Here is a 27,018-nt window from a genome sequence, read left to right on the forward strand (position 1 = left end):
AGTGACCCTCAGCTCCCAATGCAGGAAGCAGAGGTTTGATCCCTGGTTAGGGAACTAGGATCCTGCATAATGTGTGCAATGTGGGTGGGGGAGGGGGGAAAAAAGGTCTATTTTTTAACTTTCCTGTAAGATGAGAAGGGGTTGGGCTTTTCTAGCATTTTTTCCCCCTCTAAATGATTAGCCAATTGTCCCAATATAATTTACTGATATCATCAAGCAGTTGATGGGATTATCAAAATATTGTTAAAGTAGGGAATCGGAATTTATATTTAAAGCTATTTATTGATGGAAGGTCAACACCTTTTGAGTGTGGAAAAGATGAATTTAGCACCCATGTTTAAAAGCTTAGGGAAAAATCTGCTTGGCCCGGTTAGTCATGGTGCCTTTCTCTTGGAACTATCACTGTGGCCAGGAGTTATGAGGGACATCAGAAAATGATGAAAACAGTTCTCAAAGCTATTTTATAGTGAATAGTGAAGAGGATATATTTCAGACTAAGGAAAAGAGTGTAGTGCAGGGTGAGAAAAGGGCAACAATCAAGGGTTGCAATGTTTACAACATTTTATTAAAGTACAAAATAGTTGGAATTAAGCTAAATAGAAAAACAGTAAATATTTACAAAAACATCGATACCATCACTCAAGTCACACACATGTAACGAATGCAGGAAGGTCTTAAAAAGTTTATAAATTGAAAATTATGGAGATTTCCCAAAATGGATATAAAAGCTCACTGCTGAGTATGGCATCAATATTCTTTGAGAATATTTTGTTCCTCCTTTGCAATCTGAGGGGACAAGTCAAGTGTTGAGATAATCACAACTTAGGGTCTAATTTTCTTCATTTTATTGACTGTTATAAAGACACAGCCACGGAGTTTTTCTTCAGCTTCTGCTGATATTCAAAAGGATATGAAGAATATGAACAATTTTTCACTGCTTAAAAATTCAGCATATAAAAGGCTGAGTGAGGAGTATTTGGAACTGGAACTACATAGAGTTCTATCTGATGGAAAATTACTTAAAACTAAGATAAAACAGAGAACTAATCATACTCTACTTCATATTTACTGAAAGTAGGCAGAGTAGAAACTTTTATGTCAAAAGGCTCCAATTTTAGCTTACTGAACTGTCAAACTGCATTATGCTGAAGTTATCACACAATTACCTCAAGCGGCCAGAAGAGCCTAAAACCACTTTAACAGAACAAAGAACACAGACTCAACACATATATAAGCAGAGAAGAAAACAAAACGCTGTCCAGGAGATGGTCACGGTACTACACAGTATTATAGAGACAAAGGACACTTGGGCTCTACATACTTCACTTTAATGGTCCTGAACTAAAACTACCTTCCCCAAACTAAATTCAGAGGGGAGGAAATTGAGACATTTACCTAACTTTAAGATCATTACTTAAAATAATCACCTCACATTTTAAAAGAAATCATCTTCATCTGATTCTTCAAGGTACTTTATAGGTTTCTTTGTTCTTCCAGATTTTGCCCGAGAACCAACAGCTGAGTCCAAGTCCAGATGGAAATCATCGCTTTCCTCCTTGGGTTTCTAAAAAAGAAGAGCGCAAGTAATTTCCAGTATCAACCCGGACAGTAGAATTTCAATGCAAAAAATATACCAACAGACTACAACTCAAGGAATTTCTCACCTTCTAACAAGTAGTAAGAAATAGACCAAAGGCAAATCTTTCATTGACTAATTAGTGAAATTTAGCTGTTTTACAACTAAACTCCATAGAGTAAAAGGAATGGATTTAAATTTATTTTCTTAAAAATGTGCCAAATTATTAGCAGCAAAGCTTGGTTATGTGTTTAAAAATAACTTTTTTTCAGTGAAAAAAAAAAAAAAAACCTATAGTGAAAGGACTGACTAGAATAAATACCTTGTTTGTGACTGCTTTAGAGATCATTTTCTCAAAATTAGAGTCGGAATCATCAGAAGAGGATGGCTTCCTTTTGCGGCGAGTCTTGGTTTTGGGGGCATTAGGCTTTTTAGAGACCTCAGAATCCAAGTCCGGATCCGTTTTGGTTCTCTTTGGCGCAGCCCTTTTCCTGGCGCCTGTGGTCGAGGCGGAAGGCTGACCTGTGACACAGGCACTCATCAGTCACTCTGAGCTGAACTGCTTCTACAGTGAACTTTCTCGAGCAACTTGTTTTCCGCTTATATTTAATATAGGAAAAGACAACATAATCGAGACTAAAATGCATTAGAGAATCAAGGTATTCTTAAGTATCCGATTTTTTTGTAGTTATATGCTTCATGTTAAACGTTTGTAACTGTTTCTAAGTCCCATCCCTGTCATAGATATGAGTTAGGATAACACCTGGCATTTTGAGAAACACTCTTTTTAAAAATCTTTTGACTAGCAATTTTGATTATAAAGATCTAAGGATTTGTTTGCATTTAGACAAGGTCTTTATTTTAATATCTATAGTAAATTTGGAGAATAAAAATTTGAAGTTGACTTGTAGAAGCCAGTTAGTTAATCCCAATATTAACCCAATTCAAAGACTGAGGCTCACTTTTTGCTGCTGTCTTCTTTGCTGTCACATTCTTTTTAGGAACAGGGTTTATGGTTTCAGTTACAGCTGGGAAATCAGCAGCAGGAGAGCTTGGAGGAGGTGGTACATTATCTTCAGCATCATCAGCATCAAGCTCTGTTACTTCAAATGGGAAGGAAAGTAGTACATATAAGCAATATATAAAAATCTGTGCTTTGTCCCTGCTCTGAATTCCTATTCAAACACCATGTCTGTGACTTTTCTGGAATATTTCAAACACACTTTTATAACTTTGCTCTAATTTCTGGGTCCTTCATCAGCAAAGTTAGTTTTTGTATCTCTAGCACAGTACCTGGCAAGCACATGGTTACTTTTCTTATATTAAATGGAGAACTTATTCATGTGCAAAACTGAATCTAATGACCAATATCAATGTAATACTAACAAGAATCCACATTTATTTTCAAAGACAGGACTTGGATAATGTAGTCTGGGTTAGAAGACAGGTGGACCTGAGTGTCCAGTAAAGCAGACATCTCACTATTTTCACTTAAATACCTACCTGATGAGGCACTCTTCAGTGGCTTCAGTTCTTTGTTAGTATGTCTAGAATAAAACAAAACAAAACATCCTGGTGACCAGTTCTAAATGTGTCGAACAACAAGGAATATATCATCAACTATTAAAAACAATCATGATAAAATCCCTGTTAGAGAAGATACTTACTTTGGGGAAGTTTGGGTCTTAGGTGGACTAGCATTTGATGGGACAAAATCATCTTGAGTGTCTTCATCAAAATCTGAAAAATCTTCATCTGAATCCAAATCCATTGTGAATTTGGTTTTTGCTGTTAAAAATATACATATGCAAAGAATCAAAGAGGACAACAGGAGAAATATTTAATCCACAGATTAATATAATATGTCCTGAAGATATAAGCGTCAGTTTAATCTTTGAAAAGATGTCTTAATTTCTCAAAAATTTAATTACTGCTCTAAGATAACAATTTCTGGGATTATGTGCCTTGAAATACACAGATCATTTGAATCTTTAAGAATATGCAGCATGTTCTTCACTCTTCCTTACCTGCTGCTCTCCGTGACTCTCTTTCTCGTGGAGGGACATCAAAATTACTTTCGTTACTGCTCATATCTGATTCTGAATCAGACCAGGGGTTTCTTTTCTTTGCTTTCTTGATTGGTTTAAATGGCAATGTAGTTTGTTTCTTTGTCTTGGTAACTGGAAAGGAGATAGGAATTAACCATCTTTACATATTCTCTGACTCACTTTTTTCCATCTATCATCCATCTATCCTTCAAATATTAGGTTGGCCAAAAAGTTCATTTGGCTTAAAGTGTAAAAATAAAAGATATATTTTTCATATTTACCAAGGACTTTACTGAACAAAGCAGTCACTAACTGAATGAACTTTTCGGCCAACCCAATACTTAACTCTGTGCTAGTACTGGGAATACAATGGTGAATAGAAACAGACATAGTCCCCCTTGCTAAGGAGCTTATAGCTTGGTCATCTAATCCCATAGTAGTAGTAATCCCACAGTAAATGTGTTTACACAGGGCATGCATCAATAGTATGCATGTGCTAAGTCACTTGCTAAGTCACTTCAGTCGTGTACGACTCTGTGCGACCCCATCCCTGGGATTCTCCAGGCAAGAACACTGGAGTGGGTTGCCATTTCCTTCTCCAATGCAGAAAAGTGAAAAGTGAAAGTGAAGTCGCTCAGTCATGTCTGATTCTTCGAGACCCCATGGACTGCAGCCTACCAGGCTCCTCCGTCCATGGGACATTCCAGGCAAGAGTACTGGAGTGGGGTGCCATTGCCTTCTCTTGAGTATGCGTGTATATGTATATAAATATGAGGCTTTTGCAAGAAAGAGATGTTTGAGCTGAGATCTGAAGGTTAAACAAGAGTTAACTAGTTGAAGGGAAATGGATGACAAACGTTCTAGTTCAGGATATAACATGTACAAAAGTTCTGTGAGAAAATACAGTGCATTTAGGAAGCTGAAAGAAATCCATTATGGCTGGAAAACAGAAGTCAGGGGGAGAGTGGCTGGTCTTGTCAAGAATTTTGTTTTTAAACAGGGAACTTATATGACCAGATTTGCATTTTTAAAGAGTTCTTGTAGGCTACAGTGTGGAGATGGGAAAGGCCCAAGAATAGCTGCAAGATCAACAGGTTATACTGCTGAAGTTAAGACAAGGGAGACAATTCAAAATGAAAGAATGGCTTGGCCCAAACCTTAAGGGGCATCTAATGGCTGAGTTGAGGAGGTTTAAAGTCACTAAGTCTTGTTAATTCTAAACCCAACTGTCTCTCATACCCACCCTTTGCTACTTATTTCCCTCATCTAGGCCCAAAGATAAGAAGGACAGTCTCCTCACTGGTCTACTTAGTTCTTGCTTCATATACCTAGTTGAATCCAACATATCCACCCTCCCCAACAACCTGGTTTCCTAACTCTCCACAATCTGATATAACTATTTGCTACTATTTTTCAAAATAAACCCTCCCACTCTGCGAAGGGGGCCTTCTCATTGTCCCATGCATATAATTTTTCTTCTCTTAGTCTAGAATATCTAAATCGTACTCAATCTTTAAGACTCTAACCCAAGTGTTATCTCTTTCACAAAGCCTGCATGTACCCACACTGATCCCACTTTCCTCTAAATCACTACAGTGGCTAGTATGCACTGCTTTACTTCTCTTTCCTGATAAACCACTTGAGGGTAAACACCATGCTTCCCCATTTCTTGTGTCCTCACAATATTTGAGATGGTGATGGGAAATGTAAATGCTCAAAATACTTATTTGATTCATTGGTTTTATATGCTAATTGACTGCTTTGTGTTGTTCAGTTGCTAATTTGTGACCCACTCCTTGTGACCTCATGAACTGCAGCCAGGCTTCCCCATCCTTCACTATCTCCTGGAGTTTGCTCAAATTCATGTTCATTGAGTTGGTGATGCTATCTATCTCATCCTCTGCCACCCTCTTCTCCTTTTGCCTTCAATCTTTCCCAGCATCACGGTCTTTTCTAATGAGTTGGCCATTAGCATCAAGTGGCTAAAGTATTGATGCTAGTAGGTTAAACAGCATAGTACATACAACATACTTTTATTACTTTTTTGGAGGATAACTGTTGTACAACGTTGTGTTGGTTTCTGCCATACAACAATGTTAATCAGCCATAACTATACATATATTCCTTCCCTCTTGAGCCTCCCTCCCATCTTCTTACTACTTCTTTTTCAACACTAAGATGTTTAGGGGACAACAGACATGGTTGGATGGCATCTGGACATGAGTTTGAGCAAACCCTGGGAGACAGTGAAGGACAGGGAAGCCTGGAGTGCTGTAGTCCAGGGAGTCTCAAAGACTCGGACATGACTGGTCAACTGAACAACAACAAAAGATGCTTCTATTTGTTTTATTCATCTTTGTACTCCCCACAGAACTGAGCACACATTACCTATCAAAAGTAGGTACTCAAGGATAGATATATACATTAATCAATGGAATAGAGTTGAGAATCCATAAATAAACTTTAGATTTTTGGCAAAAGTGAAAACAATTCAATGGGGAAAGTTTTTTCAATATATGGTTCTGGGTCACCTGGATATCCACATGCAAAAGAATGAAGCTGGACCCCTTCCTTATACCTATACAACTTACTTTAAAATTACCTAAATGTAAAAGCTAAAACTAAAAACTCTTAGAGGAAAATAAGGGGTAAATCTTTTCTTCACTTTTTTTGGCTATACCACTGGGCTTGCAGGATCTTAGTTCCCCAACTAGGGATCAAACCTGGGCCCTCAGCAGTGAAAGCATGCAGTCCTAATCACTGGACTGCCAGGGAATTCCCTAGGTGTAAATCTTTATGACCTTGGATTTGGCAAAAGATTAGATATGACACCAAAAATATGAGCAACATCAGAAAAAGATAAATTAGACTTCATCAAAATTAAAAACTGTGCTTCAAAGGACACCATTAAGAAAATGAAGATATTTCACAGGCTGGCAGAAAATATTTGAGAATCATATATCTGATAAAGATCTGGCATCTAGAATATAAAGAACTCTTGCAACTAACTCAACAAAAAAAAGACAAATAACCCAATGTAAAAAATGGGCAAAGGATCTGAACAGACACTTCTCCAAAGAAATATAAAAGCCCCTAAGTGGAAACAATCCAAATATCTATCAGCTGATGACCAAATAAATATAATGTGGTATATTCACACAATGAAAAACTATTTGGCAACAAAACAGAATGAAGTACTGATACATGTTACTATATGGTTGACCCCTGAAAACATGTTAAGTGAAGAAGTCAGCCACAAAGGAAAATATTACATGATTCCATTCACATAAAATGTCCAGAATAGACAAATCTAGACACAGAAAGTAGATTGGTGGTTGCCTGGGGGGAGGGGAAGTTGGGAGAAAATGGGGAGTGACCATTAATGGGTACAGTGTTCTTTGTAGGGCAAGATACTGTTCTAAAACTGAGTATACTAAAATCACTGAATGGTACACTTTAAATGAGTGAATCTGGCATATAAGTATGTTAAAACATCTCAATGAAGATGTTAAAAATAAGTAGATATTCAGTAAAGGCATAAACAAATGGTAAGAGTTGTTACTTCTATTTAATTTACGGAGTGAGTGTTAAGTATATCCCAGGTATAGTGCTGAACACTAGGGATAAAACAACATAACTAAGATGTGGTGACTGTCTTCAAGAAACTTTATATATGAATATATTATACAAATTAAAACCTCGTAACTAGCTAGAAAGTGAAACTTAACAAACTGAGCATTTTCTTTAGATCCCAACAAAGTATTTCATTACAAAATGATCTCTTCTAAAATAAATCAAATACCAAGGAAAAAGACAGGGAAGTTCAGATATAGTCCTTCATGTACCTCAAGAACTTCTGAACATCTATATGGGATATACTAAGTAACAAACATAATTTACTCTCAACTCCACATCATTTTTCTTAAGATGTTTCAATACCTGGCTCTCTTTTCTGCTTCTTTTCCAATCTCTGTTTTAGGCTTTCTATTTCCATTCCATCCTCTCGAGGGCTTCCTTCAGTATTTTCACTCTAAAAGACAGCACGACAAAAATGGTCAAATTCTGCCAACTTATTATTCAGAATAATATAGGGTCAAATATACAAATATATATTTGATCAGAGAGATTTTTTTTTTTTCTGTTTTGGCTAAGAGCTCTGAATATCGGTATGGGTAAGACTTTTTCAAGATACTTAAACACTGAAAATAAATCAGGCTCATAAGAATGGGAAGTTATGATGAGTTGATAAATTCCAAACTACGGGATTAGAAGTTTTATGATTAGATCAGTTCTAAGTGGAAAAATGCTTAAAGTGTTTTATGTATAACCTTTCAAGAGTATTACCTTAATTTTCTTTTTAATTTTCTTTTCTGCCTCTGCTTTCATCTCTACGGTCACGAGGGGGATGACTCTCTTTCCACTTGGAGAAGGCAAAATTTCTGCCATTTGTGTTTTTTTCCCCTTTGCTTTCCCACCTTTCCCAGGAAGTCCTATTTGTTCATCTTGTTTCTCCTTTGCTTCAACAACCTAGAAAAGGTTGATATTGGGGAGGAAGATGGGAGGGAAGTTCAAAAGGGGATATATGTACACCTATGGCCGATTCATGTTGAGGTTTGACAGAAAACAACAAAATTCTGTAAAGCAATTATCCTTCAATTAAAAAAAAATGTAAATGGGGTCACACCAAAAAAAAAAAAAAAGCAAGTCTATAAGCTAAAAAGGACATTACAGCATTGATGTCACTTTATCCCTAGGGACAGAATAAAAGGCAATGATTAACTGATTTCAGTTTGTTACATCTTAAGGTAAATTTGTGACAAGCTATTCAAACATTAAGGCACACTTTGAAAAGTGGAGACAGAAGACTGAGTTTTACATTTGATTCTACAACTTAACCATTGAGGATAAAATGGGGAATCAGAATTAAGAATAAAATACACATACATACACATAAATGTATACATTTATAAACTCAAATAAGCAGAAAGGACGTGATTCCAGTCATGTATCCAATCACTGATTACAAGCTAGACATCCAAACTGAAGTGCAATAATATAAATCTTCAAGTTAAAGATTTTAGCTTAATTTATGAAATTAAGATACTTTTTCTTATGTTAATGTTGGAAAACACTGTTACTGATTTGGTAAGAAAGGATCTCCTTAAACTACTGATTAGCCAGCCCTGCAGGAACCGTCTCTGTCCTTTCAGGTTTACCTGGGGGGCTGGGCTGGTGTTCGTCTACATTTAAATTCCCGCTCCCAGTAGGTCAAAAATCAACTTTTGTCCTTTCCCCTCTTTGTGTGAAAACTTCTAGGTAGTGTGTTTCCTGGTACCATTTACTTTATTCTAACTTGTTTCTAACAATCTGTCACTTTATGTGTTATCTTAAAATGTTTCTTCATGCCTCCTATATTCTTTCTGTTGTCAACTGTGAAATTTCCTGACAAACAGGTATATTCCTAGAATACCTTACTTCATTAATACACATTCTAACATAGGCATTATAAACTACGCACCTCCAGCTCTTCAACAAAAGCAGCCAAGTCTTCTTTCCACAAATCTGATGGACTCTTTCTCTTTAAAGTTTCTAGCTCTTGCTCCTTCATTAGACAGTCAGAAAATTAAGAGTTAATTTATGTGCACAAACAGCATTTCCCCAAAGCCCACAATTTTCTTTCACCATTAGAATACAACCAAGAAACATGTACTATCCATCAACAACTCACTTTTTCCTTTCTCAGTTTGCACAGTTCATCTTTCTTTTCCTTGGTTAGATACCAAAGAGGCATATCGAGAAGGTAGTTGAAGCTAGGTCCAGAATCTGTTATAGAGTCACTCTTTTCAGTTTCCTTTTCATTGTCACTGTCTTCATTTTCTTCTTCATCTGGAACCTAAACAAGAAATTAAAATGTATCTTTAATAGGAAATGTGAAACAGAGACATTAGACCGTACACAATCTCTAATAACATAGAAAATGCTAACCAAGAAATTACCTTTTGCTGGGCTTCTTTCCAAGCCTTCACAGGATCCGAATCATATCCTCTCTGAATCAGAACTTTAATTAACTCTTTCTTAGGCTTATTTTCTATTTAAACAAATGTGAAAACAGACAGTAGTTTTGAGCAATATTTTAGGAAAGAATAAAGTTTTTACCATATTAAGTCAAAAGATTAAAACCGGACATTATCAGGTCTTCTTGCATAAATTTGTACATAGTGGTGGACAACAAGTCTTCTCCCTAAACCACTGATAAATATAAACTACCACAAGGGGGCAGTAAAATCATATATGAGGTGATCTAATCATAACAGAGGGAGAAGGCAATGGCACCCTACTCCAGTACTCTTGCCTGGAAAATCCCATGGACTGAGGAGCTTGGTAGGCTGCAGTCCATGGGTCTCGAAGAGTCAGACATGACTGAGCTACTTCACTTTCACTTTTCACTTTTATGCATTGGAGAAGGAAATGGCAACCCACTCCAATGTCCTAGCCTGGAGAATCCCAGGGATGGCGTTGCACAGAGTTGGACACAACTGAAGTGACTTAGTAGTAATCATAACAGAAGACAATCAAAACCTTTATTTCTGATAAATATCAACCTCAATTATACTCTCTGTTCTTTTAATTTCAACACTTAAGCGGGTAAGTTCTTAGTGCCACCATCCAAACATTGATTTCTCTTGATTATGGTCTCTTATAATGCATTTGTTTCCTTTTTTCTATAGTACCCCTCTCTCAATGTCTACCACAGTCAATTTATTAGACTTTGAGGGATACTGAATGTTACTAGCTGTGATATAATGAGGTTCTAAGTGCCAATTAACTTGACATAAGTCACACCTTTAGGCCTTCTATATTAACTCTTCAAGAATTGCAGAGTCTCTAGTATTTCCTAAATTCTAGTCAACTAAATATAATCTTTACTTTTTATTTGAGTCATACCCAATATTATTTATTTTAGCTTTGTCTTAAGTAGTAGTATCTGTGAAATTAGGGGATGGAGATGCCACTGTTATAGTATTTTAAAAGACCCATGAATATGTAACTACTAAGCTAAACATTTTTGTGCACCATTAGAAAATTATTCTATGATCACTACGTAACTTGTGTTGTCATGTTTTGGGACTTGCTACTACAACCCACAGTTACCTGGCTTTTCTAGTTAACTCCGGCCAGAGCTGAGGCTTCTAACTTTAGTCAAAACTGTTTTCTTTCCTGGTAATACTTAAACTTTGATTTTGTTGCTTCTGGAATGTCTTAAAATTCCCTTAGACATGACTTTCAGTCTTGAGTATACAATTTATTTATAATATAATCCATTTAAAATCCTCCTTCCTTTTTGATTTTTCTATCAGACTTATCTCTGCTGTTTATCAATCAGTTTACACAGGGACCTCTACTAGCTCTCCATTCTCTTCCTGTCTAAATGTTAACTAATTCCTGATTTCTCAAGATGCTCAGTCTAGGAAAAGCTATCTCTTTTAAATCATAAATGCTTATTTATATATATGAAAGACACACATGGAACCTACAGAAATAAATGAATTTTGCCCTCCCTCCCTATCATTCCTCTCACCAAAAATGTTTAAAGAAATGAGGCAAGATTGTAATTTTAGTATAGGCAGTTATCGGTCCAGAAACATACCAATGATTATTTTGCCATCTATTTTCTCTAAGATAAAGCGAGCCTGATTATTCAGTTTAGCAGATTCAGCACCAAGCATTCCTAGAAGCCATTCTTTTCTTAATCCATAATATTTAAGCCTGAGTTCAAAGAAGTCTCTTAGAATATCCAAAACTGTGTCGTATTTCTTTAAACAGCCTACATGGTCAAAGAGGACCTAGAAAAGAAAAAACAAGATTAGAGTCAACAGTAGATAAATTGGCTAAACTTTAATGGTTTTAGAGGAATGACCTCATTCTGTGAAAATGTAAAAGTAGCCTAAGATATCCTTTAAAAATTGATATTAACCTTTAATATACATGGAAACATGTGTTTATCATAAAACAGGACATACCATAGAGTTGCATGTGAGACTAGTTTGGAGTTTGAAGACTTTGTGTAGTCCAACTCTCTCTGCCTCTGCCAGTTTTTCTTCTGTCATCTTCACAACAAACTTAACAGTGGTGTCTGTGTGGTATTCCCTGTAATCTGTTATGAGAGGGGGTGTCTTCTCAGTGCCATTCAACATGGGCTCAAGAACCTGTTCTTTATACGTCTAAAAGAAAGAATCCTTTTGTAAGTTTCTAAAACTTAGGGTCCTGTATATTCAACATACGTTAGTATAAAAAATGTTTCCCCATCACAGAAATGAAAAAAGAAATTCTCACTTACCTGGGTCCACATTCTGATGGGAAGCTCTGAGATTTCAATGGTTGTAGAATTAAGAATAGCCACTTCACCACTAATCACATATTGATTTGGAGCCAGCTCCTCAACAGTACCCTTGAAGTTCTTGTAACTTGGAAGCTAAATTGGTATTTAAAAAAAGAATGTTTTCGAAATGTGATACTAAAACAAATCCCAACAGCATTAAACAGTAAATCTAACTAACATTAAGCAATAAATAAACTTTTATGCTTGTGTCCTCTTTAACTACACCATCTGCTGAATTGAAACCAGAGGAAAACTAAGGTTCTTAGTCCACAGACTAGTTACCATTGGCAAAGGTTCTTCTCCATCCATCAAACGTCTGATGTTATTCACAACTTCACGAACATCAAAGTTGGGGATTTTGCAGGACCACCCAGTACCAATTCCTTCAGCGCCATTTATCAACACCATGGGTATAATAGGAATGTACCATTCAGGCTCAACACGCTGGTTGTCATCATATAAAAACTTTAATGTGTGGTCATCTTTTGCTGGAAATAACAACCGAGCCAAAGGGCTAAAGAAAACAAAGAATGTTGTTTTAGAAAAATATTGGCTTTGACACAACTTTCATGGAAAGAACATGTGTTATCTCAGATATATACATAAAAATTACCTTGGCTTTACCTGTTAATATTCATTTACCAATATTATTTATTGAGTATTTTCTACATACATGTCAAGCACTGCAGATATTAAGTCTCAGTCTTTAAGGAGCTCAGTACAGGTAGATACTCTAGTAGTACAGCCAATGAATGTACATTTTGTCAGGTGGTATGGTAAATGTTAAATAGATAAAGTAGCTAAAATCGGTTGAGGGGCTGCTAAGGAATGGTAAGCCCTTTCTGATAGGATAATATCTGAACACAGAAGAAACTGAGAGAAAGAGTACAGCAAACAGAGGCCCCAGGAAGTCGGAGGCGCTGAGGGAGTGTGCTTGGCCTGTTCGATTATAGGCAAAGAGGTGTGTCTGAAGGAGAGATAGTATGAGATGGAATCAAGACATGGGGAGGGGGAGCACAGATCATATAGGGTCTGGCTTGCTAAAATAAAGCTCTAGTTTTTCTCTGAATGAAGAAGTTGTTCCAGTGGTTAAGAATCCACCTTCCAATGCAGGGGGCAGGGCTTGATCCCTGGTCGGGGAACTAAGATCCCATAGGCCATGAGGCAGCTAGTGAGCCTGTACGCTCTAGAGTCCATGCACCACAACTAAAGAGAAGCTCATGTGCTGCAAGGAAGATCCTGCCTGTGACAACTATGACCTGACACAGCCAAATAAATAAACAAATATTTTTTTAAAAGTTGGAAATTTTTGAACTCGAGTAACCTATTTAAAAAAATTAATCGACTGCCAACAGAAAAAAGGGTGGTAGACTATAATAGTCTATATAATGAATGGGGTGACTAAGTATTTTTCCAGGTCAGAGTCCCCGGGACTTGCTGATGAACTGGATGCAAGTGTAGAGAAAACAAGTCAAAGGTCACTCCAAATTTTTAGCCTGAGAATTAGGAGGATGGTATTTCATTTACTGAGACAGGGACTAAGGGTGTGGTTTTGAACTTATGTTTGTTTTCAGATATTTATTAGATATCCAAGTAGTAAAAGCTGAGAAGCACATGAAACTTAAGAGGTCAGGGCTGGAGCTGAGACTGGATGCATGAGATATCATCCCTGGATGGAAAGGCAGTGTACTTAGTGGAAAGAGATCAGATGAAGAAGCCCCAGGGCAGGCCATAATTTGGAGGTTGGGAAGATGAGAAGGACCTAGTGAAGAAGACTAATAAGGAGGAGAAACAACAGCCTGGTGTCCTGGAGGACAAATAGAGAAAAAAAGATTTTCAGGGATGGAATTATTAATTATGCCCTATGCTGTTGAAAGATTGAATAAGATGACAGTTGAAAATTGACCAATCATAGTGTACTTTCCACAGACTTGTAAAGGAAGTAGAATTTCCACTTGTGGTATTTAAGAAGAATTAAGTTCTAATCTTGACTCTGGCTCAAACTCTATATCAGAGTTTCTTAATCTTGGCACTACTGGGTCAGATAGTTCTGTGCTGTGCGAGTGCTGTCCTGTGCATTATAGAGCGATTAGCAATACCCCTGGCCTCTGCTCACTAGATGCCAGGAGCATGGCTCCCCTAGTCACGACAATCAAGAATGTCTCCAGACATTGCCATATGTCCCCTCAAGGGTGAAATCTATCCTGGTTGATAACCACAGCTCTAGATGGAGAAAAGAGAAGAAAATAAAAAGAAACAAGAGTAAAACATTTATAGTTTGGCAAGGAAACAACATTTTAAGGGATATAAAGGCTAAGCTATCAAACTGAAATAGAATTTTGATTTTCTATTCATTGCAAAGATTAGACTAATTAAACTTTAATGAGCTAGTTTAAAACAATTAAGAATGCAAACATTTGCAGCAAAAATCCATTTTCTGATTAACTGAATTTTTCTGTTTTTGGTCAATTAACTCTTACAATACTTCAAAATTGGAAATGGCAATTTACTAAAAATTGGAATCATACCCACCTGAGCATTGTGAAGATGTATCGAGGACTAGCAGAGTCCTTGCCACCATGCAACCTGGTACCAAACTGACCAATGGGCTGCAAAAGGTTCAGATTATTGCTGCCCACAAAGTTCTGAGCCAAATTGATAATGGTCATCATTAGTGACATCTGGGGGAAAAAAAGATTCATTAGTCTCATCCATAGCCTCTCAATAATAATGTGTCTATTGTTATGACTATATTTCACTATAATCCTGTAAGGTTTTATGAAGTGTAGATGTTTATTGGCTTTTCCAAGATAAATATCATGGCAGACGTAGTACCTAAACCAAAGACTTCTGGCTCCTAGTTCAGGGTGCTTGCCTTCCAGCAATTTCTATCAAGTCTTAACCCTGAAGGCTCTATTCACCCTCTGCAGAATGAAGTATTTCCTCCTTTGTGTTAAACACTTTACTCCTTTCTATTCTAGCATGTTTCACTCTATTCTATAGTTGTGTGAGTGCATATGCACATGTGTGGTAGCCCTCTGGCTTAACTGTGATTATATGTTAAAGGTAGAGAATATATATAATTTAACTTTGTATACCACCCTTATGGCAGAAAGTGAAGAAGAACTAAAGAGCCTCTTGATGCAAGTGAAAGAGGAGAGTGAAAAAGTTGGCTTGAAGCTCAACATTCAGAAAACTAAGATCATGGCATCTGGTCCCATCACTTCATGGCAAATAGATGGGGAAACAGTGGAAACAGTGGCTGATTTTATTTTTCTGGGCTCCAAAATCACTGCAGATGGTGACTGCAGCCATGAAATTGAAAGGTACTTACTCCTTGGAAGGAAAGTTACAACCAACCTAGACAGCATATTAAAAAGCAGAGACATTACTTTGCCAACAAAGGTCCATCTAGTCAAGGCTATGGTTTTTCCAGTGGTCATATATGGATGTGAGAGTTGGACTATAAAGAAAACTGAGCGCAGAAGAATTGATGCTTTTGAACTGTGGTATTGGAGAAGACTCTTGAGAGTCCCTTGGACTGCAAGGAGATCCAAACAGTCCATCCTAAAGGAGATCAGTCCTGGGTGTTCATTGGAAGGACTGATGCTGAAGCTGAAACTCCAATACTTTGGCCACCTGATGTGAAGAGCTGACTCATTTGAAAAGACCCTGGTGCTGGGAAAGATTGAGGACAGGAGAAGGGGATGACAGAGGATGAGATGGTTGGATGGTATCATAGACTCGATGGACATGGGTTTGGGTGGACACTGGGAGTTGGTGATGGACAGGGAGGCCTGGTGTGCTGCAGTTCACGGGGTTGCAAAGAGTCGGACACAACTGAGTGACTGAACTGAACTGAACTGAACTCTGTACATGATAGCATTAAACAAATATTTACTAGGTGAACACCTACAAAGTGCCTGCTATACTTTGATTTGAAGCAATAAGCAAGACAATCATCTCTTGAAAAATCTAGAAACTTATAGGCAATCTTATTCTTTAAAACTGTTTTATATAATAAATGCAAAAAACCAATTTCAATTACAAAATAAAAAACAAATAGATGTATGTTTGTATAAAGGCAATCAATTCAGACATATATTAAAAATTGGAAAACTGCCCTTTCCCATTCCCAGGGATAACCAAAGATAACAGTTTAGAGTATATTATTATTCTGCTCTTCTTTTCCCTCATTTGATAATAGATCATGGATGTTCTTCAGTGTTAGTACCTATAGATATGTTGTTGTTGCTAAGTCATGTCTGCCTCTTTTGTGATCCCATGGACTCTAGCCTGCCAGGCTCCTCCTCTGTCCATGGGATTTCCCAGGCAAGAATACTGGAGTGGGTTGCCATTTCCTTCTCCAGGGGATATTCCTGACCCAAGGATAGAACCTGGGTTTCTGGCATTGGCAGGCAGATTCTTTACCTCTGAGCCACCAGAGAAGCCCCCACCTATCAGTTATATCACTGATTCCACGTACAGATGTCATAATTTATAATAATTTTCCAATTGATGGACACTTTCCATGTCTAAATTTTGGCATAACAAAGTTATAGCAAACATCACTAAATATTAACATCTTTGAATGTAGATCCTTGCCTATCTTTTTGATTATAGTAGCCTTGTGTTAGACATTCCTTTCTCCAAGGGATCCTCCCAACCCAGGGATCGAATGTGGGTCTCTTGCATTGCAGACATATTCCTCACCCTCTGAGCCACCAGGGAAGCCCATTATAGGAACATTATTTTCATAAACAGATTGTTAGTGACAAAATAGGCAATTTTATAGTTTGATATATTTCACCAAATTGTTCTCTACTATGGATGTACCAGCTTATACTTTCACCAACTGTTTGGAGAATGACTTTGCAGGTATTTCTCCTATAATGCTTTCTGGAAACATTATAGATTACGTATTTACCTCACCATGATGATAAGAGGACATCTCAGCTACTGACCCAGCTAACTGGGCAACCTTCACTTCTCGCTTGTCATTCCGTTTGAAACATGTAAACAAAACCTTTCTCTGACCTGGTTTCAAACCTTCAAAACGAAAGAAGTGCAAATATTAATATCCTTAATTTAATCATTTCTAGGCATTGATTTTCATCTTATGGTAAAAATAGAACTCACCATCTACCATAGATGGGATAGATCTTTCATTATCAGAATTTGAGAACAGGATAAGTTCCTTGTTTATGAAGTCATTGTATGTCAGATATGTGGTAGCTTGCCCATACAAATAATCCTGAGGAACCAAAGAGAGTATTACATGATCTAGTTTAAGATAAAAAACATCACTGGTCTTAACAATGCTTAATGCAAAATTAAAACAAAGTATTATCATTTCTATGATAATTCTTAAAGTCCTTCAAAAACAAAGAATTATAAAGTATTTTATGTTTTTAAAGACAAAGCAAATTTACTTGCTGCACAATTAGGAAAAAAGTTTATTGACTGTAGTTTCTTTCAGGTCCAATACATTTATGCTACAATCATTAAATAAAAATAAGGATATTTATAAGTAGTTATCTATTAACTTTTTTTTTTACTGAAACATTTATTTAGTAACCTTAATTTGCTATACTATCAATTCTAAAAGGTCAGTATTTAAATAGTACATTTTGTGGGATATATTTAAAATTTTCTTACCTCAGGAAGGCCAAGTAACTTTCGTTGCCTTCTATCTTCCATGAAATGAGTTAACCATTCCTTCCGATCATCTACCTGCTTTTTGCTAAAGGCCTACAAATTAGAAGATAAAAAAGATGTTACTGGCACTAACAGATATCAAAATATTTCTCCTAGGAAAAACTAACAAACCACAAAAACTCAGTTTCTAAAATATCTGATTCCTTTCTTTGGAATATGTGTACTGAAAATCATCTATTTTATAAAACATTTTATTATATGAAAATTTAAATGTTTCAGTTGACTAGTTAAACACTGATTTCTAAAACCAGTGTGTGTATGTGCTCAGTTGTGTCTGACTCTGCAACCCAAGGGACTGTAGTTCACCAAGCTCCTTTGTCCATGGGATTTTCCAGTCAACTATACTGGAGTGGGCTGCTATTTCTTTCTCTAGGGGATATTCTCAACCCAGGAATGGAACCCATGTCTCTTGCATCTCCTGCATTGGCAGGCAATTTTTTTTACCACTGTGCCACCTGGGAAGCCCCTCTAAAACCAGAATGTATTTGTGAAATACACTCAAACTAACCAGGCTGATTGCAGCATCATCTTCGGGACCGGAATATTTGAATTGGATACGATGTCTTTTCATATCTGCAAAGTACTCTTTAGCTTCCTTTGACGTGCTGGTACCCAAACCTACAAAAGCAAGAACACCAAGTTACTCCATATAATTCTGTACAACGGTATATAACAAAATGAGAAGTTCTATGCGAGTTTCAGTACAAACCTTTGTAATACTTGACTTTCCATTTTTTATGATTTGGTGTAGAACTCTTCCATTCTTCAAACTCAGGAAGGCTATAGAATGCCATTTCTTGCTTGTTTTTAGACACCTGAGGTAAAAAACACATTGCTTTGGCTTTCCACACTGCTGGGATCCCTGCATACCATCACACATCACTGAGGTTATATGTGTGTCCAGGGTTGAGGAGTAGAGCCTTCAAATATCCATTATGGTATCTTAGAAATTAGTATACCTTTACAATGGGAGTGATAAATTCCTCCAAAAAACGATGTCGCAGAAGAGAGGGCCAATTATGATGGATAAAATTAATCAGCAAGCCTTTGATATGGGAACCATCTTGGTCCTAGAAATATTTGGAAAGCCAAACACAAAGATTTGCTTAGAAACTAAAAAAAATTGTGACTGACATACTGGCAATTTCTCAAAAGTTTTTCTGTGGGGATTAAAAAAAAAAAAAAAAAAGCTATTCAAATTTAGACTCACTTAACTTGTATTATATAATATACATAAAATAGAAACATATCTTATTAGATGTGGACTAAAGATAATTTCCTTTCATGGCAGGAAAGCAATGCAACAATAAGACATGTTTAATACTGACCTGATCTGTCATAATCATTATCTTTCCATAACGTAGAGTCTTCAGTGAATCTTCATCTTCATAGTTTTTCTTGTACTGAAGACCCACAATCTTGATTATATTGTTAATTTCAGCATTTTCCATTATCTGAAATGGACATATAGCCAAAAAAGTAAGATTTTGTTTACAAACTTTAAAGGAACAAAGAATTATAACAGTATATGTTGCTTGGGTTTTTTCAAACTCCAGTATTTTTGAGTTATTAGCAGCAGCCTATACTTTACTAAGTCAGAAAGATCTGTTAAGATATGCTACATTATACCCAATTTTCTAAAATAACGACAAACTAAGATATGTTTAAAAATATCTTATATATATCTTATATCCTCCCAATAAGGGGATGAAATATAGGCTTAGATTCTGAAGATAGTTTTTATATACTCTACCTGTTTATGAGAAGCTTCTCGAACATTGAGTATTTTTCCTCTAAGAGGGAAAACCCCATACTTGTCTCTCCCAACCACACCAAGGCCTGAAACAGCTAAAGTTTTAGCTGAGTCTCCCTCTGTCAGGATAAGTGTACACTCAGCAGAGTTTCGACCTCCTAAAGTAAATGAATATTAGCATATTTAGTTCAACCTCAAATATACTAACTCAGACATGTAATAAAACACAAATAACTTACAATTCATAACAAGTTGGCTTGAGAGTCAAATAGGGCTAAGTAATTGGACATATAGTTTAACTAAAGTTTAAAAGTTAATAAAGTCTTAGTTTCTTAGACTAATTTTTCATGATTATACTGTTGCTAAACATTTGCTTGATCATATTACATTTAACATGTTTTGTGGGTAATGAAGTTTAGCACATGCCTCCAAAATATGGCACCTTGGCACACTGATTATCTTAAGCTCAGGGAGTTTTGAGAAAAGAAAACTTTGGTAGAAGCAAGAAGATCTCTCTGATCTCTCCCCTAGACTTCTCCCCTGAAGCAGGTCATAAGATCCTCACACAGGAGTTGCTCGCCTTAAACCCAGAAGAAAGGAACATTTTAATCTAAGATTAAAGGTCACCAAGAAGAATCTGAATGAAAAGGCCATGCTAAATTTCCCCAGGTTTACTATTATCAGCTAATAATCACTGTCCTATCATATCTTTCCAGAACTTTGCATTCTTCATCAAAGCTAGCATAAAACCACTTAGGTTTAGCCATTTTTTGGGGTTTTCACTACCTTACAAATTTTCTGGTCACATGAAACTATATTAAATAAATACACTTGCTTTTTTCCTGTTAATGTCTGTCATTTTATTTTTCAGAGATAGCCAGGGACTTAAGAAGGTTGAGACTTTTTCCTCCTCTACATTAGGTAATAGATTACTGTATAAACATTCTTGTTTTATACACCAAAATAATCATTTCAAAACTATTTGTAACAGTTAAAAACTGAAATGACCCAAGTGTTCAGTAACAGAGAACTGGTTGATTTTTAACAAAGTACAAATATTCTGTTGAATATTAAGTGTCAAGGGAAAAATATCCACAGTATGCTGTCAATGAATCAAATCAAATAAGTATAGATTTAAACTTTGGAAACATTAAATGTGTACCTGCATCATTGGCATCATCAAGTTTGGGAATTCCTTTGATTCTGTTATGTTTTACAGCAGAACACTTCTTGTTTAACTGGATTTGAGCCTTAAATTTCACCCAATTTAGTATACTTTCTACAATACCACAGCCAATTGCCTGAAAATGAGAAGATTCATGTTAGAGAAGAAGAGTTCTGTCAGAAATACAGAATACAGATGAACTCCCACAAAAATGGGCAGAATGTGGCACATCTTCCTGTCTCAGGTTATCACTACTGAGGGAGCTGGTTCCTTTGGGTTTTCATCCAATATTTACTGACTACATACTTATATGGTGCCAGGCACTGAGCTCCAAGTGGAGATCTAGTGGTTAAAACAAATTAGCCGTGGTCCTTGTCCTAAAAGAGTTTGGTATACAACAAGGAAGACAGAAATAAAATGAGTGATTACAGTGTGAAGAGATAAGTGGAAAGCATATCATGTATAATAATATATGGCCAGTGTCTTATGGGAACAAATTTTTAGGGAAATGAATAGAAAGTAAAGGTTTTCCTAAAGAAACGACAGTTAAGACCTAAAGTAGTCAGCCAAGTGAAAAGCATTTCAGGCAGGGTAATCCCTCTGTCTGAAATGTGAAAAACTAAGGAGGGAAACAGTACTCTGTTTTTGAGTAATTTAAAGCCAGTAGGAGTGAGGCTTAGGTAATGTGGGAAAAGTGGTACTGAGGTAAGGCTGGAAATGGTAGCCTACATTCTTGTAGGCTGAATTAAGGAATTTAGGTTTATGCAACCTAGTAGTTGGTTGGGGCCTTTGACTAAAACAGGACATAGTTTTGTTTTTTGGGGGTGAGGAAGTTCCATGAATGGCCATAGTGAGTATGGAGAGAACTGATTCAGTTTTGGATGTGTCCGCTGAGAGCAACTTAAGGCATTCAATGCTTGGTAAGTAGTTAGATGAGATAAATTCAGAAGTGATCTGAACTGGTGACATGTAATGGGCAAATAAATAGAGACGGCATATAGAAGATAATTAAGGGCTTGGTGAGACCTGGTAAGAGGTAAGGGTTGTTTTTTTAATTTCCTTTTCAGAGAGAAAAGACATGTGGGAGGAATTTTGGTTTCTGCAGAGCTGAGAAGGGCAATGGAAAATAAAAGAAGATGCTTCTATCTTTTATTTCCTTCTAAGTACTCACAGCTTTTATGAATTTTTCACTCAGCTGGCATGTCGATCCAAAGCTCTTGACTTGTAAAGTCATGTTCTCTTTTGTCTGGGAGTCGAAGGTTGGGTTTTCAATTAAGGCATTCACAAAAATCCACATGTGATTTTTTACCTGCAGTAAAAATTGACAGTAAATTACTAAAAATTTACTCTTGCTTTATTTATAGACTTTTGCTTCTTCCTTGACTTTCAAGAAAGAACAGTGTTAAAGTATCATACCTGATGGGCTTTTACTGCAACACCACCTTTGTTCTTTTTCTTCACAACATCAACAAGTTTAGTCACAATCTGATCAGCTACATAATCAACATGTCTGCCACCCTAATAAGGAAAAATACCAAACTGTAAATCCATTATCCTCAAAATTGTAATAATAATCAAACATTTAAAAAAAGCTAATTTAGCTCCCTTGATGCCAAGGTAGCCAAATATTCAAGTTCATTTTATATATTTAAAACAAGAATACTTATATGAAATGTGTAAAGATAAATCATGATTGATAACTCAAAAATAAAATTACCTTGGAAGTAGCAATGCTGTTGACAAAGCTAATTTGCTGAAAGCCTTTTTCACTCATTGTTAAACATACTTCCCACCTGTGGTTTACTTGTTCATGGATAATTTTCAATGGATTGCCAGTTTCATCTACCTTATCCTTCAGATACAGATCTACATAGCTACGGAATCCTTTCACCTAAAAAATAATAGTATTAATTTTTTTTAAGTAAACGAAAAAGTAGGTTATAAAGATTTTTCAAAACTAAAGAAATGGTGTTTACTCATATGTATAAGAGGATGGTCATTAAAGGACACAAAAGGATTTATTTAGAAGATTCTTTGAGAAAGACTTCAGTGAACTTAAAATGAGTTAACTGATTTTTAAAAGTGGCATAATGCTTTCTTTCCGGGAACATATCTGAGAAGTGGTAAGAAAAACAAATGGGAGGAAAAAAAAAAATCAACTTTGTTTTTGACAATGGTCACAAAGTAACTCACTGCCCACATCCAGTAAAATACTTACTGGAAGCCTATTTCCATTGAGATAGACCTTGACATCTTTAGTGGATCCAGCAATATCATATGCTCTTCTAACCATCAGCGCAACAATATCTTTGTCTAGGCTTTGCATTTTAAACTTAGACAAATCAGGGTGGAAGGTAATACATGTATAATCTTCTCCACTAAAGGGTTTGAGTTCCATCTCACCAGCTTTCCCCATGTTATCCATCCATGTCTATGGAAATAAAGAATAGAGGAGAAAAAAAAAAAAAAAGAATAGAGGAGAGAAAAAAATTCAAGTTATCTCACAAACTAGAATTAAATAACACAAATTTACAAGTCCTTAAAAAGAAAAAGAAAACAACAAACCAACCCCCACCCCTCAACTCCCCTAATATACATTTATGAGTAACTTTCTTTGAGCTTCCCTAGTGGCTCAGATGGAGAAGGCAATGGCACCCCACTCCAGTACTCTTGCCTGGAAAAACCCAGGGACGGGGGAGCCTGGTGGGCTGCCGTCTATGGGGTTGCACAGTTGGACACGACTGAAGAGACTTAACTGCAGCAGCAGCAGTGGCTCAAGAGGGTAAAGTGTCTGCCTGCAATGCAGGAGGCCCGGGTTTGATCCCTGGGTGGGGAAGATCCCCTGGAGAAGGAAATGGCAACCCACTCCAGTACGCTTGCCTGGAAAATCCCGTGGATGGAGAAGCCTGGTAGACTACAGCCCGTGGTGTTGCAAAGAGTCGGACAAGGCTGAGTGACTTCACTTTCCCTTTCCCATGATTTAATAGATTATGTTAAACCATTAATGCCACTATAAATTGCTACAGCACAATTTATAATCAAGGCACAAGATACTCATTTACTTACCTGTTTGAACATTTTCTTGTATTCTCTACTTGCTGTTTCCACAGTAAATTTGGTACTGAATATGTTACACAGTTTGGCTCCATAGCCATTTCGACCACCTGGGCAAATAATTGTAAAATACTATTTAATTGTTCTTATCTCATTTATAGCTTTATTTCTTAATCATTGGCAATGCTATTTAATTATAGAGATTTATTCCCATATTTTTAACCTTTAGGCTACAATCTTTTAAAAGATGTATTTTTTCAGCAACAAATGTGTTTTTTATTTTCCTCAATACTCTACCTGTTACTTTCTTTTCTTCATCATCATAGTTGCTAGAAGTTAGGAGCTGTCCAAAGATGAGAGCTGGGACATACATCTTCTCAACTTTGTGTTCGACAACAGGAATACCTTTTCCATTATTCCATATACTAATTAAATTGTTTTCCCTAAGAAAAGATTGAATTTTTTTTGTAAAACAGATGTTAAGCTAGTGTTTAATTCTTTTCATATTTAAATACCATTGTCTCTAAAACACACACGTCTCAATTTCTTTATGACTCTTTTTCATATATACCTCTGAAATTCAGCATACTTAGTTCCTAACACTCATGAAATAGGAGCCAAGAGGGGAAAAAAAAAAAAAAATCAATCCTTTTCCAACACCTGAGCAGACACTGATAATACTGAAAAAATATGAAGCTTTAAAATGTTAGGATAAACAAAGGGAAATGACTTATGCCCAACGGAAAGAAAAGGACAAAATTTGGAAACAATATTATTATAGTGCTTTTAAGAGGATCATTTGCACTGTCCCAGCTCCCTTAGCTCTCCCACCTGACAAAGCACACTGGCAAAACAAATATGAAAGGGCATTATCAATTGTAAACGTCCCTGCTCACCAATAAAATGTTCAAAATTTATTTGGACTTTTATTTTAGTTCTAACGACACATACTATGGTTCTTATTACACATAGCTTAAAACTAGCTTAATATTTTTTAAAAGACTATGGTATCAAGTCCTTAGGAGCACTGAAGCACATCATTAACACATTTCCCAAAAAGAATCTAAAGTATAGTTTATGTTATAACTGATTAGGATAACAAAGGGAAGCAACACCCTGACTACCCACAAAAGGATGTTTATAAAAGCAGAAATGTTAAATCAAATTATTCTTTATCACCACCTGCTGGTTTACTGTTTGAATAGCATAATGAGAAAAAGTTATAGCTATAGACTCTGGAATACTTAGAGAACTTATTAGAGATGTTTATTGAAATATTTGGAGATAAAATGTTATAATGTCTATAATTTATTTTGAAATGATTAAAAAATATAGATGGTACCAATATGGCAAAGTGTTGATAACTGTTGGATCTAGATGGTAGGTATCTAGATTGTTCATTTTAGCAATCTACCTTTCTGCACTTTTGCAAAATTCCATTAAAAAAAGCTCAACTTTACTATAAATCAAATAAATGCAATTAACAGCAACAGGGTGCTATAAAAAACAAAAGACTAAGCAGGAGACTTACGGGTCAATTGTGATTCTAATACAAGACATTTTTGGGTCCCTTTGTTTGTTGTCTGCAGCATTGACTGAAAGAAAATACACATTTGTAAAAACTTAAAGTATTTTAGAAAACACTCTTTACTTCTAAGATATAAAAACAAAAAAAATCTCAAGCAGTGCAGGAGTAACATTAATGAGGCATTCATTTAGCAATTTTTATTCATAGAACTGTTTCTAAGAACTCAACTTCCTAGATTCCTGCAGACTGCCTAACCTTTGCCAACTGTTTTTTGCTAGGAATAATACTTCTCACATCTGACCAGTAGATCTTTGTATTAAGAATATACTTACCTAGAATCTCATCAAAGATTTTGTACAAACCAGGAACATAAGTGACTTCCCTATAGTTAATGCCAGTATCTTCATCATAAACCCACATTTGCTGAAAATAAGACAAAGAAACATGGTTACTTTGTATATTTTCTTTGTTTTATTATCACGTTAGTGTAAAGTCTTCTGAATTAGTATGACAATGTAGATGATAGCTTAGGTCAGTTCCAGAAGACAAAGTACATGAAATATAGAAAATTAACCTGGAAAAGTATTCATCTTAACTGCTTAGTAACTACATTTAATTAGCCTGATTTTACCTGGGTCACTGATTCCACAGAGCCAATGTAGGTGTCTGGGCGGAGCAGGATATGTTCCAGTTGTGTTTTCTTTTGATAGATTCTTTCAATAGACAATCTTTTCTTAGCATCTTCATTTTTCTTTGTTTTGCTGACTTGCATATTTTCATTTACAGGCTAGCAATTTTTTTAAAAATTGAAGAAAAGGGATTTTGAATCATAGGTTTATCAGAAACCAGAAACAAAATACCTATCATAGTGATCTGCTTACACACACCAAAACAAATCACAGCCTTTTGGTAGGTACCAGTGGAGCTGACATAGTTTTGTACAAACATGGCAATATAAGTTAACTGCAGCAGGTTCCCCCCGAGTGTCAGTTTAAACAGACATATTATTTTGCCATGTGTATCTGACATGGAAATACTTTCATGCGTTAGATGCCATCAACAGCACACACCCCCTTCTTTCAGGTACTCCACACATATCTACTCAGTGCCTACCAGGTCTCAGGCACATAATAGATTCTACAGCAGCAGTTTGGGAGGATACGGATCCCATCCTTTGGACACGTTAACGTGTTAAACACAGGAGGGACGTATTTTGAGCATCTCGGACTTGCCGGCTCCATAGTGGGAACCCCGTTCCTTGCTCTGCACTGTCCAAGGTCAGGGTCGTCCAATCCCATTTTCAGCCCCAGGTAGGAGAGGAATCTCTCAGTGCCGCGTAAAGCTACATGCGACCACGATCCCATCGACCTACACCGGGATCAAATGAACCTCTAGAAACTGAAACACAACGCCGCACCCTAGAAGCCAGTACAGCCGACAATACTTCACTACTAGCACCAGAAAAAGGTTTCAGTCTCTTCGCGATCACGCAGAGCCCAGGGGACCCGGGTAGACGCGGAAAACCCGCGCCCAGCCCTCCGCGGCCGGACCACGACCCGGACGCCTCTCTCTCACGGGCAGCCGGAGAGATGCCGGGCCTCGCTGAGGCTCCGCGACGCGCCGCTCCCGCGAGCTGTACCTGTAGTGGCGACACCTCCATGGTGACGGTCGTGAAGAGGCTCGAGAACCCTGCAAGTGACTAAACCGGTGGGACCCTCGAGACAATCACGGAGCAAGCCTCTTCTCCACAGACGCACGTCGGTTAGGAGAGAGCTTCCACTCCGGTTTGAACCTTC

General features: G+C 36.7%; 1 protein-coding gene across 1 annotated transcript; it reads right to left on the reverse strand.

The window, feature by feature from the left end:
* Window positions 1-543: 543 nt before the first annotated feature.
* On the reverse strand, window positions 544-27,018 carry TOP2A (DNA topoisomerase II alpha). Its single transcript, XM_043904483.1, has 35 exons — window positions 26,862-27,018; window positions 25,854-26,009; window positions 25,555-25,645; window positions 25,226-25,289; window positions 23,992-24,137; window positions 23,707-23,804; window positions 22,859-23,071; window positions 22,358-22,531; window positions 22,057-22,158; window positions 21,812-21,949; window positions 20,638-20,776; window positions 19,476-19,633; window positions 19,051-19,176; window positions 18,682-18,792; window positions 18,432-18,537; window positions 18,231-18,340; window positions 17,663-17,755; window positions 17,144-17,258; window positions 16,932-17,053; window positions 14,537-14,685; window positions 12,287-12,518; window positions 11,963-12,097; window positions 11,646-11,846; window positions 11,273-11,468; window positions 9,621-9,712; window positions 9,353-9,517; window positions 9,143-9,226; window positions 7,969-8,151; window positions 7,564-7,654; window positions 3,604-3,756; window positions 3,244-3,364; window positions 3,080-3,123; window positions 2,539-2,679; window positions 1,899-2,098; window positions 544-1,564 (listed from the first exon to the last, which is right to left on the reverse strand). The coding sequence occupies exons 1-35, from the start codon at window positions 26,880-26,882 to the stop codon at window positions 1,436-1,438; spliced, it is 4,599 nt and encodes a 1,532-aa protein (XP_043760418.1). The 5' UTR covers window positions 26,883-27,018; the 3' UTR covers window positions 544-1,435.

This window comes from Cervus elaphus, chromosome 5, assembly GCF_910594005.1.
Source record: "Cervus elaphus chromosome 5, mCerEla1.1, whole genome shotgun sequence".
NCBI lineage: Eukaryota > Metazoa > Chordata > Mammalia > Artiodactyla > Cervidae > Cervus > Cervus elaphus.